This window comes from Epinephelus fuscoguttatus, linkage group LG22 (assembly GCF_011397635.1).
Source record: "Epinephelus fuscoguttatus linkage group LG22, E.fuscoguttatus.final_Chr_v1".
In the NCBI taxonomy this organism is placed as follows: Eukaryota; Metazoa; Chordata; class Actinopteri; order Perciformes; family Serranidae; genus Epinephelus; species Epinephelus fuscoguttatus.
In genome coordinates, this window is record NC_064773.1 from 16482519 (window position 1) to 16498270 (window position 15752).

Here is a 15752-nt window from a genome sequence, read left to right on the forward strand (position 1 = left end):
CTGGAGCTTTTCCCGTGTGCATTTGTTTTCTGTCTCCATCATGAGTAGCCATTACACATGAAGACTATGTTTCTCATTGACAGAAAATGACTGTTTCTCTCCCGCCATAATTTCAGTGTGCACACAGCACCAGCCTTAGGTAGCCAGCTGGAGGCAGACAGGTTACAGCGAGGCAAAGTATCATAAGAGTTAAGTTAAAAAAAAAAAAAAGCAAATAAAGCACTGTAAGCAAACTTATCTAAACAGTTTTTGTATAGGAATGATTCTGCCAAAAACATTTTGATCCATGAAAGTGGTTGATCACTGTAACCGTGATCACTGTAAGCGGCTTCCACTGTATTTCATTTATTCATTGCTTTAATATTCTGATAGCTAGCCGCGGTGTGTGCCTCTCGTGTATTATTCTAGTCACAGAGCTTAAAATTAGTTTCTTTGAAAGTTAAATACCAGGAAAAATTGCAAAAACCTAGACTGTCATTTACCACCTCTTAACACTGTTTTGAAGCTATTTACAAACTCCTCTTTCAATCTGAATTAAAACTAACCTGTCCACTGCATTAACATTTCTTTCAAACAAAAACTGAAGTTGAAAGTGATCTACTGTATCCCACTGCTGGACTGTCAACATAAACATTTTTATTGTCAGATATATCTATAGTAAACTATGGCTGCCCCTGAAAGTTGGAGATGTGAATCATCAGTTGGAGACCCCTTAATCAACTGAGATTTCGTCAAGCCATTTTTTTTGTCAGTGAGTGTGCAGTGTAGTTCTGGGGATGTTTCAGTCCCCACATTTTGCTGAATAGTAACTCATTAGTAGAGGCAGCTGCATAGATGGATGCAGCTGCCTGGAGGAAGAGAGACCTTGCCTGGTCAGGCTCAGAGATAATGTTATCTTCTGCCTTCTGCGTAGACATGGTGAATTTACAGCTCAGAGCAACTTAATATGATTGAGTCTCTGGCTTTTGTTGATAAATAGTGTTGGCAAAAAATGTTGTTGCACAGTTCCAATTCATCATTCATCGCATAGTTAGCTTGTTCACTATATTAAGTGAATGCTGCTGTCACACTGAATGCCCCGCAGAACCCAGTTCAAATTTTCTAACTTCATATATATATATATATATATAAAGTTGAATATTCATATTGGACAACAAAATGAGATTTGACTGGCATAATTTTGAGCTGGGTACAACCCTACAGTACACTTATTTTTTATAATAATAATAATAATTATTATTATTATTATTATTTGTACAATAAGCACACAACAAGGAAGGACATATGCTACTTCTGGCTGCTCTCTTTTTTTGGGTCAGAAATTATAGTGAACAGATAGAGGACAAAAGTATTTATTGTGCAGTGGACTGAATATTTCATCCAGATAGACAGAGGAGTCTTTTAGTATCCTGGAAAATAAATACTGTCATAAATGCATTAAGTGTTGTTCAACAACCTTCTGAGATCACATCGTCGCTTAAATTTCAGAGAAATGGCTGTTTAGCTCTGTGACCTGAATATAATGAAGGTACATTAGAGGCGCAAATCGCGGCTATCATGTTCCATCAGGTAAATGGGAGATGACACAATTTCATTAAATTGTAGCAGTTAATGCAGAAATTCAGTTAAAAAGTCGTGTTTTGAAAAATCCAAGAACCTGTACTCATCTGTGCCACATGACTGCTCTGCAGCGGTCAAACAAACTGCAGAGTGCAGACATTTAGAGGACCTTTCAGTAACTGTAATCTTCCCTGCTCTCTGAGTTAAACAGGGCAGTGCAGTGGAGGCAACATCACACAACAACTCTAATTACAGTTTGAGAAAACACATGGGTACATGTTAATGTAGTTTAAGGTGGAGCTTCATGACATTTTAGCCCTTACCACCCATGATCAATAATATCATAATCTGTGTGTTAAGCAGTTCCTCCAGAGGTATAGATTAAATGCTTTCTCAAGAAGGCAGACGTGGGAGTTTGATCGAAGCTTCCCAATCACTGATTGACATCACAGACTAATCTATTGGTTTATTTAGCTGAACATGGCTGTTGCATGCTTTTGACCATTTATTGTTTGTTCATATGCCTCATTGGCTGTTTGCGTAGTGTGTGTGTGTGTGTGTGTGTGTGTGTGTGTGTGTTATTCACTTGATGCTTGACTCAAGCATCGGGATTCAACACACGTTCCAAATGAATTGGCCTACAATTATACAGTGTATTGTCTGCATCGATTTAGCCTCAGATATGAGCCAATATACACACACACATGCACACACAACCTGTGTGTGTGTGTCTCTTTGAACAATCTTTGTGTGCATACCTGCCTCTCTGAGAGAAGTGTTTGTTTTATTGCTTTATATTCTTTCTTTTTTTTTCAAAAGCACTCATGTGGCACTGATGTTACAGATACAGAACAGAGACTACACACACCGAGCAGTATGGCACTCACTCCACACACACATACACTCACACACATGCTTAACAACACTGTTGTGGTGTCCGGCTCACCCAGTACAGCACGTCCGTCCAGCCCTCCATGGTTATACACTGGAACACGGTCAACATGGCGAAGGCAAAGTTGTCAAAGTTGGTGATGCCGTCGTTTGGGCCCTCCCATCCCATTCTGCACTCTGTTTCATTTTGGTTACAGTGTCGACCGTAAGCTAAGTCTGGTGCACACGGTGCCGGCTTGTCTCCCACAATGGCGCCTGTGACAAATGTGGCAGGGGGAAGAAAAAGGTTATACTGTGTGCTACCTATGGCCCTGGATCAGAAAGTAAACTGATGTAAACTGATATAAAATAAGTATAGTAAAGCAATAACTCCAGTCCTTGATTAACTGAGCTGAATTCAAAGCTGTTGTAAATACAATTAGTCATCTGTTACCATACGGGAGGCAGAGCTAAAGTGGGCAACCACTAAATGAAGCCCAAATCATTTATCATCCAAGAGCATGAAAACATTCAGAGGCAAGGAACTCTGTCAGTCAATGAATGCTGCATTGTTGTATTTATATGTAGCCTATAATGCTCATTTTTCTTGAGCTACGTTCTTAATTGCTAGCGATATAATTTGTTAAAGTGTAGCTTTGTTAGTGAGCAAGTAACAGGGCTACACTAGAACAACAAAAATATCCTGGCAACTGACAACAGCTCAGCACAAGTGAGCATAATAGTTACAGATGGTAGATAAATAATGGTTTTAATGTAACTGCAACATGATGAGAACTTTTACTAGAGCCCATGAGGGTGGACTTCTCTGGCTTTGTGTTGCCACAGATCATAGTGTGATTATTTTGAACAATACTGCAAATGTGGTATGAGTGAAGATGTTGTTGGGGATGGTAATTTTTGCATTTTATTAAAAATAAAAAATATATATATAAAAATGATGATAATGTGATTTTTGCTAGGGTCTGTACTAAAAGCATGCTCCCTTCCCTTCTGGAATATGCCTTGTGGACTGGGGCATCTCTGTAGCACCACAATGCCTTGATTATAATGGTGTGCTGTGACACATTTTACCTTTATCAAAAAAACTGAAGCTCCTGCGATGTGGATATTACACTTGGCCATTTGTGATTTTGACAATATTGTGATAAATTGTGCAGCACTCTTTGTTAAGCAGCTGGCACTTTCCACTGCGCCTGTGTGTTGCTTGGACACCATTCTTTTTTACCCCAACTTTATACATTTCAACGACCATAAACAAAAAATACACATACAAACATGCCAGTATGTGTATGTATACAGAAATACACAAAAACTGGACAGCTGAACAATCATGCTTCCGTATCTCGTCTAGTGGTCATTGGATGACACACATGAAGGGAATGTGTGGACACCATTGCTTGTCTCAGTGATAGAATGTGTCGTATTGATATGTTCCTTTTGAGCTGTTGTTCACATACACTTGTGTTTTTATGCATGCAGGCTTGTACCATTGACTTTTTTAGAGATATCTTCTAATATTGTTGTACAAACAATTCCACTGTAATAGTTTCATGCTCATCTAACCATTCAAATTAGTCTAACTGTAAATCACCTTATGCTGTCTATGCAGAAAAATGACACAGACTCCTACTTCAAGAAGAAGTACAAAATAACTGCCATTGTGCTGTCCGGAAAAATAATTTATCTTAAAGAAAAAAACAACATCTACAAAGATGGTTAAAAAGGACAAATTGAAATAAAACCAAACACAACAGCCATAACAAAAAATCAATGTGAAAAAGTCTTTTACTAATTATACAAAACAAGCTCTTGAGGGTGATGTATGGAATAACAGAGTATTCCAACAGCACTTACCCAGTGCAAAGCTAATGCTTCCCATGGGACCTATAACATCACCATAACAACACTTAAGTCCATTTATACCTAGGGGCCTTTACTGAAAATTGTTTCAATCATTTATGGCGGCTGCTGTTTCAATTACTGCCCAAATTATTCATACTCAGAAACGTAAATGAAGGTTTAAATAATGAATGGGGGTTATTTAGAGTGTTTAAGGTTTATGCTCTATTTCCTCCCTGCTTTGTTGGGCTGAAAGGTGATGTCTTACTGTCAGTTGAAAAGGTTTGTGTGGTACAGTATTCACCTGCGTGTCTATCTGTGGAGTTGAAGTGTGAATATATAGTTACTGAAGCATGCTTTCACACACAGCTGAATACGTGCTTATCTGGGCACTGAAGTGCGGTGTGAGAGTGTATGTGTTTGATCATGCATGTTTGTATTTGCATCTGTCCATCAGCGTATACCAGTTGAGATATTCTCTCCCCCTCTGTCTCTCTCTCTCTCTCTCTCTGTGTACCTGTGTGTGTGTTTGTACCTGTGTGCTTGTGAGTGCAGGTCTTGTGCATCTTGCCCATGAAGAGCTCCAGGCCGATGATGGCATAGATGATGATGACGAAGAGGACCAGCAGGGCGATATGGAGCAGAGGAACCATGGCTTTGATTATGGAGTTCAACACTACCTGTAAACCTGCAGCACACAAACACAGATAAACTGCTGAGAACACGTAAAAATTGGTATGGGAAAAATAGTATTGAAACAGGCAGTTACAATAAGGTTACTTATAAAAACCTATTGTCAAATAAAAGCACTGGAAGCACATCATATAGCAGAACAGTTACAATTAATCACCATGTACGCACTCAAACTGACTCTTATATTTGTTCTATAGCTTTAATATTCTTTCTGCATGTGATCACCCACTTAGAGAGCGCCTTCAATGAGTTTCTGAGAAAAAATGTGCAGAGCATGGTGGTTATGAAATAGAGCTTGTTCAATACAACTTTCCAGTTAATTTGCTGAATGCTTTGATGGATAAAGGCTCAGAATAATGCATACTAATAACTCATAATAACGCTTTTAGGAACACATTCTGGTGAGGCGTCTTATTAGTAGGAAAGAAAGTAAAATGTTTTGGTTTAAGTTTGTAGGATGAAATGTGGGTTTATTGATTTGATTAATTTGTTAAAATGCATGCAGCTGTAACCACTGACTTAGGGTGTTAACAAAGTGCTTTTGAAACAAACCAAACTCAGTCACCGAGACATGCTAAACCGACAGTGGCGACTGAGGCCAATCGTTGGCCGCTTCATATCTCCTGTGTCTTGGCCAGAAAGTTGCGCCGAAACACACTGCGAAGACTACAGTCAATGGCCAACTGGCATGTACTTTCTGTGCCTGCGTGAGAGAAAATAACTCTCCATACCAGCAGGTGGCAGCATTCTGTACTCATCATTCAAACAGGGACACTGGAAGACCAAAGGAACAGATTTAAGACTTTATTAAGCCTGTTAACGACACAACCCGATGCTGAAAGAACAAATTGTATTTTTTGTGCACTTGTGAACAATAACACAGACAATTACAAATCATTTCTGCTAAGGAGCTCAGTGGCTACAAACTATAAATAATCTTATCCAGTATCATACATTTGTTTTGATCTCACACTCTCGACTTCAGCATTTGTTTGCTTTCCTCTCTTTCGTTTTATTGCTTGTGCATGAGCTGAACTACCAATTGGGGTGATTTCATTCATGGATGGGCTTAAATGCTGATTAAGCACTCCGAGTTAATTAGGAGGGCTGAAAGGGACCATGTTTAAAAACCCTTAGATCTATGCTAGATATATGCAGTAACTATGAACTGTGAATTTTGCATACTACTTCATATTTAACAACCTGGTCTCAATCCCAATTCCAATGCCTGGTCAGTGGCCCTTGGTGTGAGATAGCTACCCATCGAAGCACCCTTTGACTGCATTATGAGATGCACCAGGCGGCGGCACTTTTTGAAGCTTAGAGCAACTGCCATATTAGAAGGGCAAAAACCATTCACATAGGTGGGTGTGAGGGGAGGTGGATTTATTTATTTATTTATTTATTTATCAAAAGGATCCCCATTAGCTGCCACCTAGGTGATGAGCTAGTCTTCCTGGGGTCCAAAACAGATAAAAAACATAACATATATAACATTATCAAAAATGCATGTACATTCATGGATTACATTACATATACATTAGCAGATCATTACACATTATACATTACATTATTAAAAATAAATACATTATCAAAGACCACATTTAGCTCAGCAGATAGAACATCATTTAGTTCTCCAATAGTCTTTGCAGCATAATACAATGCAGAGTCATCCGCATACATTTGTACAGTAGCTTTACACACAACAGATGGCAGGTCGTTTGTGAAGATGGAATGTAAGAGTGGTCCAAGGCAGCTCCCCTGTGGGACCCCACAGTCCAGCCCTTTGGAGTTGGACCAGCTGCCGTTGTAATAAACCCTCTGTGTCCTCCATAACATTTTAGTTTCCCATTTAGAAGATCGTAATCTATGACATCAAATGCTGCACTAAAATCCAGTAATACTGCACCAGTCATCTTAGAATTATCCATCTCCTTAAACCAGTCATCTGTCATTTCTGTAAGGGCAGAACAAGTGGAGTAGTTAAGTCTATAAGCATGTTGAGATCTTGTATTCAAACCATTACAGTCAAAGTAATCCTGTATTTGTGAGTGGACTATTCTCTCCATCAGTTTACTGAGTACTGGAAGAATAGCAATGGGTCTGCTGTTCTTCCTGGTAAGTGCTAGTCTGCCATCTTTAGATAATGGAATTATTTTGCCTTCTTTCCAAATGGTGGGATATATACCCTGCATCAAACAGCTATTTAATATGTGACATATGGGACCATAGATATAGTCAGCTGCCAGACCAAGCACCTTACTATCTAGCATGTCAGAACCCACTGAGCTGTGTTCAGGAAGGGCCTTCAACATCTTCCTTACCTCACTCTCATCCACACTATTGAACTGAGAAGTGCAGCTCTTACTAAGCATTATATTTTTTCTCATGAGATTGAGAGTACTGGAATCTACATTGCCCATGTTCTGCCTCAATACAGTGGCCTTGTTTATAAAGAAATCATTAAAATAATCGGCTACACATGTATGGTGTAGTTATAAACTTGCCCTTCGATTCCACAAAAGAAGCTCCACCAGTTACCTTTCTCTCCAATATTTCATTTAGAGCTCTCCAGAGCTCTCTCCCATCTTGCTTTACAACATTTATTCTTTGCTTATAATATTCTTTTTTCATTGTTTTATTCACATTTGTAACTTGGTTTCTCAATTGACAATACCTTAATCTGTTTTCCACTGTACCACACTTTACTAATATAGATTTGGCTTTGTCTCTTTTCTTCATGAGGTCTTTTAAAGTCTCATTCAGCCATGGAGCTGGTCTAGATTTTGCGGTACACTTTCTCATAGGAGCATGTTTATCAACAATCCTTATAAAGATGTTCATGAAAATATGCAAGGAAGCCTCTGGCTCCTGAGCAGCATACACAACAGTCCAGTCAATATCTCTAACATCTCCTAAAAAACAGTCAGGTATAAATTTCTTGTACATCCTCTTATGTATTATTTTGACCTTGCATTTAGGGATCTTAGTTTTCCTGGTAATTGCTATTATATTGTGGTCAATGAACCCCACAGGTAGAGAGACTGGCTTAGAGTAACGTTCGGGAATGTTTGTGCAGATACAGTCAATGCAAGTGGCAGATGTACGGCCAGTGCTATTGGTAAAAACTCTGGTTGGTTGCAAAATCATTTGCGACAGGTTACAAGCATTGATTAATGATACCATCTTCTGTTTCACTGGGCATTGATTTGCAAGCCAGTCTATGTTCATATCCCCGAGTAACAAAATGTCACCATTCACATCTGCAGCTCTGTCAATCAACTCACACAAGTCATTCAGGTATTGAATATCAGTTCCAGGAGGTCTGTAGCAGCAACCTATCAAAATTGGATTAAGGTGAGGAAGATGTACTCTAACCCATAAAGATTCTAAATTATTTGGCATGAGCTCAGCACACAATGTTGCAGGAAAATGGTTACTGATAAATATTGCTGTGCCACCTCCATGCTTATTTCTATCCCTCCTAAAAATATTGTAGCCATCAATGGATACCTCTGCATCAAACACAGTAACATCCAGGTGGGTCTCAGACATGGTGAAGATGTGAATTGTGTTCTCTTTGGTCAAATAGTTCAGCTCATACATCTTGTTTCTTGCACTGCAGACATTCGAATGGGCCATCACAAGGCCCTTAGTAGACATGTTGAATTTCATAGTTTGAGATGTCTTAGATTCATGTAGTTATTACAAAGTATGATATTCAGCTGTTTACAAGAGATCATGGGAATAATTAAAAAACTGGAAAAGTTTCTTAGTCATGGCCAGTATTGTCTTCAAGATATTCATCAGCAGTTGAAATGGTTCATAGAGTGGTCCTATCTTCATAGACCATAGGTCCCTGCAGGCATGGGTCATACAGTCATTGAACCTGTCCAGTGTGTTGAGCTGAACCATTTAGCTTTATGAACACCCTACAGTTTGCAGTCCATGTTGATTGGATCTTGTTCTCTTTTCTCAGGAGGCGTGCTCTCCTGGCTATGTCACCATTCTTCTTTGTCAGATGTTCATTCACATACACATTGGTTCCCTTCAATTTTCTTCCTTTCTTTCTTGTTTCCTGTTCACAAAGCAGACTATTATGGCAGGTTTCTCACCTACATTCTTCCGGGGAAGAGTGGTGTAGTCGTTTCAAATGCAAAGCAATGGCAACGGATGAGGAAAGTCTTTGCTGCTCAGACTGGGAATTGGCGATGCTTGCACTTGAGAATCTGGACATCAGTACTGACGAGACTGCTGCTCTTCAGAGACCATGCGTCACCGATCACCCTGAGCGCGCACACGTGAACGCGGAGCACAGAGAAGCAGTCAGAGATACAGGCTACAATGAGGCTAAAAACAGTTCATGTGACGTTTTTCGAAACAACTTTTTATGTCAGGGCTGCAGCACACTTGGATCCTTACAGATGAGCAGTATGGAGATACTTTGTGGATTCAATTTTGTGTTCTTGGACATTAGTCTGGGGCACCGTCTGCCATTAGGTGTGCTAGCCGCTCCCCTGACCGATCTCCGCAAGGGATGTGAGGACTCTAAAACTTCACCAGGGCCTCCGTCGGCATATGGGTGAGTAGATAATGGCTGAATTTTCATTTTTGGTGCACTATCCCTTTAAGTTGTAAAAAACGGTATGGTTAAGAAATCTAGAATATATACCATATAAACGAAACAAGATCATTATTTTCGTTAATCCCACAACACATAAGCAGCAATGTCACTGGAAGCCTTCAGAAAAACAAAAAACTGTGAAAAAGTGTGTCAGTCAGTGTGTTAATCAGCTAGTAAACATGCAACTGATCAGTTGCCATGATACCAGGTCAACACGGCCCAGTGATGCTGGACAGGGTTCAGTCTAAATATTATGCACTGCGGCACTGGCGCTTTTAAGCCAAAGGACAAGAGTGTGGGATGTGCACAAGCATGATGTGCATTTGCCTGCTGTTGTAATCACAAGAGCTGTCTCTCTCTCTCTATCACACACACACACACACACACACACACACACACACACACAGGTGCACACACACCTTTCTCCACGATATCTGATCTTTTCCTGTCTCCTGGCCTGTTGGATTATCGATTCTTTAGTTGCTGACACAGACAGGCTGACAGACAACTCATCTACTGCTCGTACTGTCTGACAAGAGGACAAGAGGACTCTTTGTGGGAGCACGCGTGTGTGTGCATTTATGTGTCACTGTGTGTGTATGTGTGGCATCAAGCGGCAATATCATCTCCAATCTTTGCTTCATTTCTCCCCCATCTCACCCAATCATCATTCACACCTGATCCCCAGAGTGTCGTCTTTGACTCTCTTTCTTTTCTTGTCGTTCTTTCATTCTGTCAGTCTTTCTTCCACAGCTCTCAGTACTTACTGGGTACTCCAGAGACCAGTCTGAGGGGTCTGAGTACTCTGAATGCCCTCAGAGCCTTGACATCGAAGCCCGCCGCCTTCCCTCCAATAGGAGTGGCCCCATCCCCCTTGGTGGCCTGCTCCAGGATCGCGCTGAATAACCTGCAAGACAGAAAGTAATGACTTCAATAACCATCATCGTCAGGTTGACATCCCATTTCCACATACTAGAGAATATCTGAGAGAGAGGAAAACAATAAAAGTGATACAGACATTCAGGGATGTATCACGGAGAGATGAATATCTGCGGCTGTTGTCATTATGGCCCTATTTTCTATTTCCTGTCGCCACTGTTGTCAATACTGAACTGAACAATCTACATCATCTTTATCATAATCTATAAAGCACCCAAAGTGATGTAAATTTAGACATCAGCCTAGTTTGGGACCAAAATTTTTAAAAGCAAGAGACATCTGCGTTGTTTCATTATCAAACGTGCTGCCTGGAGAAAACACAACAGTAGAAAATAAAACAGCTTAATTAGTTAGCTCTCCAACACAACATTAGAAAGCGTTTCATCTGTTCCCTCTGTCTTTCACAGATAAGGAAATGTGAGACGTTCGGCTTTAATGATTTGACAGTCGGCTCAACAGAACACTGAGCATGTCTGTAGTGAAGAGATGTGTCTCCAAAATGTGTTTATAAGTGAGTGTGTGCTCACAGGACTGTCAGACCGGATATAACACACATTTACATTCTGCCATGTGAGATCACACAACCTCCCCTGTAATACATCTGGTACTTAAAGCAGGTGGAAATACATAATAATTTAAGTTATCGTCCTCTATTAACAAGCTACATGTGTTTTTACACTTTTGCTTTTTGTTAGCGTTTAGCTTCTGTGAAATTCACTCAGATCTCTCAAACCAGGAGTGGCTCTCAACCTTCAGTGTAAGTATGGCCAGAAGTATGTGGACACTTGTGCGTTTGTGTCTGGTCTAGGGCTGTTTTTCATGGTTTAAGCTCCAGTTAAAGGAAATGCACAATGCTACTTAATGACATGGACCATTGGTTTCTAACCTGGCATTTTCAACCCCCCCCAAAAGGGTCACAGGATGACCGATTAGGGTCATGACACGAATAACTGCAGGTGAACGAAGAAGAAAGAAAGAAAGAAAGAAAAAACACCAGAATTTCTTTGCTGTCTTTCTTTTTTATAAATAATAAAATAAAGTAAGTTCACTTTTTGCCTCTACTGCTGACAGCTCATCGACTTATCCAATCTGTGATGACGGGCTTTGATTTTTGTTTTAAAGGGTCTCAAGCCAAAAAGGTTGGGGGTCATTGTCATTTATTTATTTGGACAATAATAAGAAAACACATCATACATACACAGAAGTAATTTCACTGCCAGAGAGGAAGGAAGCCTGAACGGCTTACTCACAGTCCTCCCCAATTAAAATGACTAAAAAACAGACATTACTCACCAAAACAAAACAAAATAAGGGACAAACAAAGAACACACAGCACCGAGAATATCTATGTACAAACAAGAAAACATACAGAAGTAAAAAAGGAAAGGAAAAAAAAAAACAGAAAAACAATCCTAAAATAAGTAGATATGAATTACCAATAAGTGTGAAATATTCAATGATTTCCGCAACTGAACACCTGTAAAGCTGATTAAAAAATGATGTCTTGACGTACGATAATAGAGGAAACAAAAATATTTTATTTGCCTGGTTGAATGTGAGTGATTGTCTGAGGATAAAAAAAAATATATTAAATGCATCTGTAATGTTTTGACACGATAGAGCCCTTGTACACAAAGCGATGTCAAAAAACATTTTTTCTTTTTAGGGTAGAAGAACTCAGGATGAAATAAAACGGCGACTGTGAGCCAGGCCTTATCACACAACATCAGAGCCCAACCTCACTTACACTCTTGTGTCTGAATGGGAGCAAATCCCTGCAGCCAGGTTCATTTTTTTGTGAAAAAGCCTTCCAGAGTCAAAGAAAAGTGGAGGCTGTTATTGAAATTGAGATGTTCAACAACCACACAGGGGCGTAACGTTCAAGTGTCTACACACTTTTGACCATATTACACAACACATACACAAAGTGAGCAGAAATACAAAATATTGCAAATATAATCTTCAATAAAAGGGCTAAATGGTGTTTATGCTGCTGCCTTTGTTGGCTATTATCCCCGATGAAATTATTTACAGACATCTCTTTGGATGTCAGCGGCTCACAAGCTCGAATTTATGTACGTCCAGCTGAGCTTATCACTCTCGCTTCTCTCCCTGTCTCTCTGAGATCCTTTAGAAAATCACCATACAATACCATTTTCCAGCTAGTGTGGCTCAAAGGCCAGTCAGCGGCGCGTTAGTCATGGAGAATTATCAATTAGCGCAGATGAAATGGCCACTTGAAAAGACCTCTCAAAACATATCGCCCTCTCTCTCGCTCTCTCTCTCTCTCTCTCTCTCTCTCTCCCTCTCACTCCCTCGGCCTCTCTATTTCGCACCACCTCCCTCTCGATTTGATTCACTCGCTCCCTCCTTTGAAACAGAGTATGAAAAGCACGTCGAGGATCCACAGTTTTGCACCACCAGCATTTCGCCCGGCATGTTTTGCCGTGGTGGGGTGTTAAATGATAATTAGAGCCTTTGAGCGTAGCACCACATAATGGCTTGTGTACATCCACAGCTGAGGATAGTACAAGCTGTGTACATTCATAAAGATAACAGGGATGATGCGGTTTCATAGTTGCGTAAACATCACAATGCAACTGAATTCATGTTTGACTAAGTATGAAATCAAAATAGGCCTGCAACTGGTTATTATCAATTATCTATTGATGTTTTATGACTTAATTTTAGTGTAATCTGCAAAATATGATTTACAGGGTTCAAACAGACATTACAAAATGATATTCAAGGAGTTTCAAGCACCTTTTAAGCACTATTTTTTCATTTCTCAGGATGTTACCCAAAGCAGATAGGGTAATTAATTTTTAAATTTCAAAAAAAAAAAAAAGATGCGATCAATGTGACTTTTTTCAGTGACGGACTACTTATCACACTCTTTTTAAGCGTAACTGTATAAAATCCTCAGCAAACAGGACCATCTGAGCACAAGGAAACAATGCCAGCTGGAACTTAAATTTCACTTTCAGTTATTACAGAGGTGCGCTGCTGAAGAGAGGAAACAAATCACTGTGAAAAGAAAGGCTCATTAAGTCATGTTAAGTTTAGCCATGCTAACACAGGCCTGCTGGTTTTTGCTGGAGTTTTAAGAGTGGAGTGAAGTAAAAATAGACTATGATGTCGGGCGGGACATCAAAAAGGTGAGGAAGACAAAAGAGGAAGAGGTGAAATAAGAAACATCAGAATTTTAAAACAAATCCAACTGAGTGACTTCTGATTCAGAACAATTTCATTATAAAGACTTGATGAAAAAACACTATTATGTGGTTTTTGAATTTCAAGGACGTTTTAAGCACTTTGAGGGGATTATTTTCAAGGTATTCTAGTACTTGTTTCCCTCTAAAAATTAAGCACTTCAAGCACCTTGTGTGAACCCTGTAGTAAGTGTTGAAAATGTTCCTATAGCCCAAGGTAATGTCTTCTATTTGCTCTTTTTGCCTGACCGAATCAAACACCTAAAAATATTCAATTTCCAATAAAACACACAAAGGTAGGAAATCTTCAAATTTGGTAGGCTGCCACTTGAAAGTTGCTTAGTTGACTGAGATTGCTTCAAGTTGAGCTGCTGTTCTTTTTTGCTAGTCAGAGTGCTGTATTTTGGTCCCAAGATTTTTCTACAGAGTGAGCGCTCTTGACTTTTACACTTCTCTTTGGTACAGACAGCTCGAGACACTTTGCACTGTAAGACTCTGTTTTCACATTATCTTCTCTCTTCTGTTTAGATGTGGTGATTTAACAGCTCACTTAATACAACTTAATATGACTCAGTCTCTGGCTTTTGTTTGGTTTCTAGTGTCAGCAAAAAATGTTGTACATTTCCAATTTGTCGTTTGCACAGTTAGCTTGTTTACTGCATGACATTAATGTTGCTGTCACACTGAACATCCTGCTGAGCCCATTCAAACTGAAAAATCTGATTCAATTTACATAATTCGGAGTTGGATACAGAGCTAATTCTTAATCACCTAAATGTTGCAGTGCTGATTTTCAATGCTTTATCGGCAAAATGTTTGCTGGCGGTTTCCTCTCTTTACTGTTCTTCTTTTGTGATGATCCTACAGCTATTTGTACCGTCAATACATCAAAAGTAGAGCAGCACAGGGAGGAAGAAGAGGAGGTGAGAGAAATGGAAATAGCTACCAGCACAAGAAGAGGAGAATAATATATGTGAGTAAAGAGAAGTGATGGTGAGAGGACACAGAGGTGAAGAAGAGGAGCTGCTGTATGTAAAGAAGAGAATAAAGAGAGTCTACATAATACCTTTTCACATTGTACACACACAGCCTGTTAGCTCACTGAACCTTCACTAATAAACTCTTAGGTACGTGTCAGCAAGAGTGTAGGCTCGAGCATCCGTGTGTACGCGCAAGTGTACATGTGTGCGTCCATGTGTGCGAGTGTGAGAGTGTGTGCCTGCGAGGCTGCTCAGCACCAGGTACAAGCTCTTTCACCCATATGGTGAACATTCCAGAGGGAGCGAACTCTGTCACTTCTCATCTACACACACACACACACACACACACGCACACACACGGAGGCACAGACAAACACACACACAGAGAGGCACAGAGTGGCCGGCAGTTTGGTACACACAGGCACGAGGACAATCACTCATTCATACACACACAGATATGGTGCTGTCACAGCTGAACATTTTCTAGATCTGTGTGTCCTCTCCGAGTGTGTGAAATGGAGGGAGTGTTTGTGTGTATTAGTGTTTCTCAACTTCATTAATAGATTTTTTTCCCACCGTGTCATTTCCATGACAAGTTCTTACATCCAAATGACAAAATAGGTCTAAGTCGAAGCCTGTCAAAACGACAAATTAAAGCTTTCCAGGACCATCTTACATTAACGTTTTCTAGCCTGCTACGACTGGAGCTCAGAAATAGTTAGGTGAGTAAAACTGTTTGACGGAGATTAGGATTGTGATCATGGATTAAGATAAACCTCATGATCATCATGAGTGTTGGCAGGAAACTGGATGAGAACTCTGGTCTCTGTCTTTCAACAAAGATGTAATTTTGCCTTAAGGACAATATCTGCGCAGCAGCAAGAGGTCACTTCCCTCAATACGTGTTTCTCTGGTGGATACCGTCTCTGTTATGGTGTCTTCTGATTGTTTTTTTTACTAGATTTCAGCTCATGCCTAAACTTTTATGTGACCAAATACATTTTTTTAAATGGT

At 39.9% G+C, this 15752-nt stretch overlaps 1 protein-coding gene across 2 annotated transcripts in view; it reads right to left on the reverse strand.

Annotated features, from left to right (window-relative positions):
* Positions 1-15752, reverse strand: part of cacna1c (calcium channel, voltage-dependent, L type, alpha 1C subunit) — a 284841-nt gene that overhangs the window by 101473 nt on the left and 167616 nt on the right. For both annotated transcript variants that reach the window (XM_049567500.1, XM_049567501.1), the window contains 3 exons: positions 10375-10514; positions 4826-4978; positions 2507-2706 (listed from right to left, as the gene is read on the reverse strand). In XM_049567500.1, the coding sequence (XP_049423457.1) occupies positions 2507-2706; positions 4826-4978; positions 10375-10514 (493 nt within the window). The remainder of the gene's footprint in view (positions 1-2506; positions 2707-4825; positions 4979-10374; positions 10515-15752) is intronic.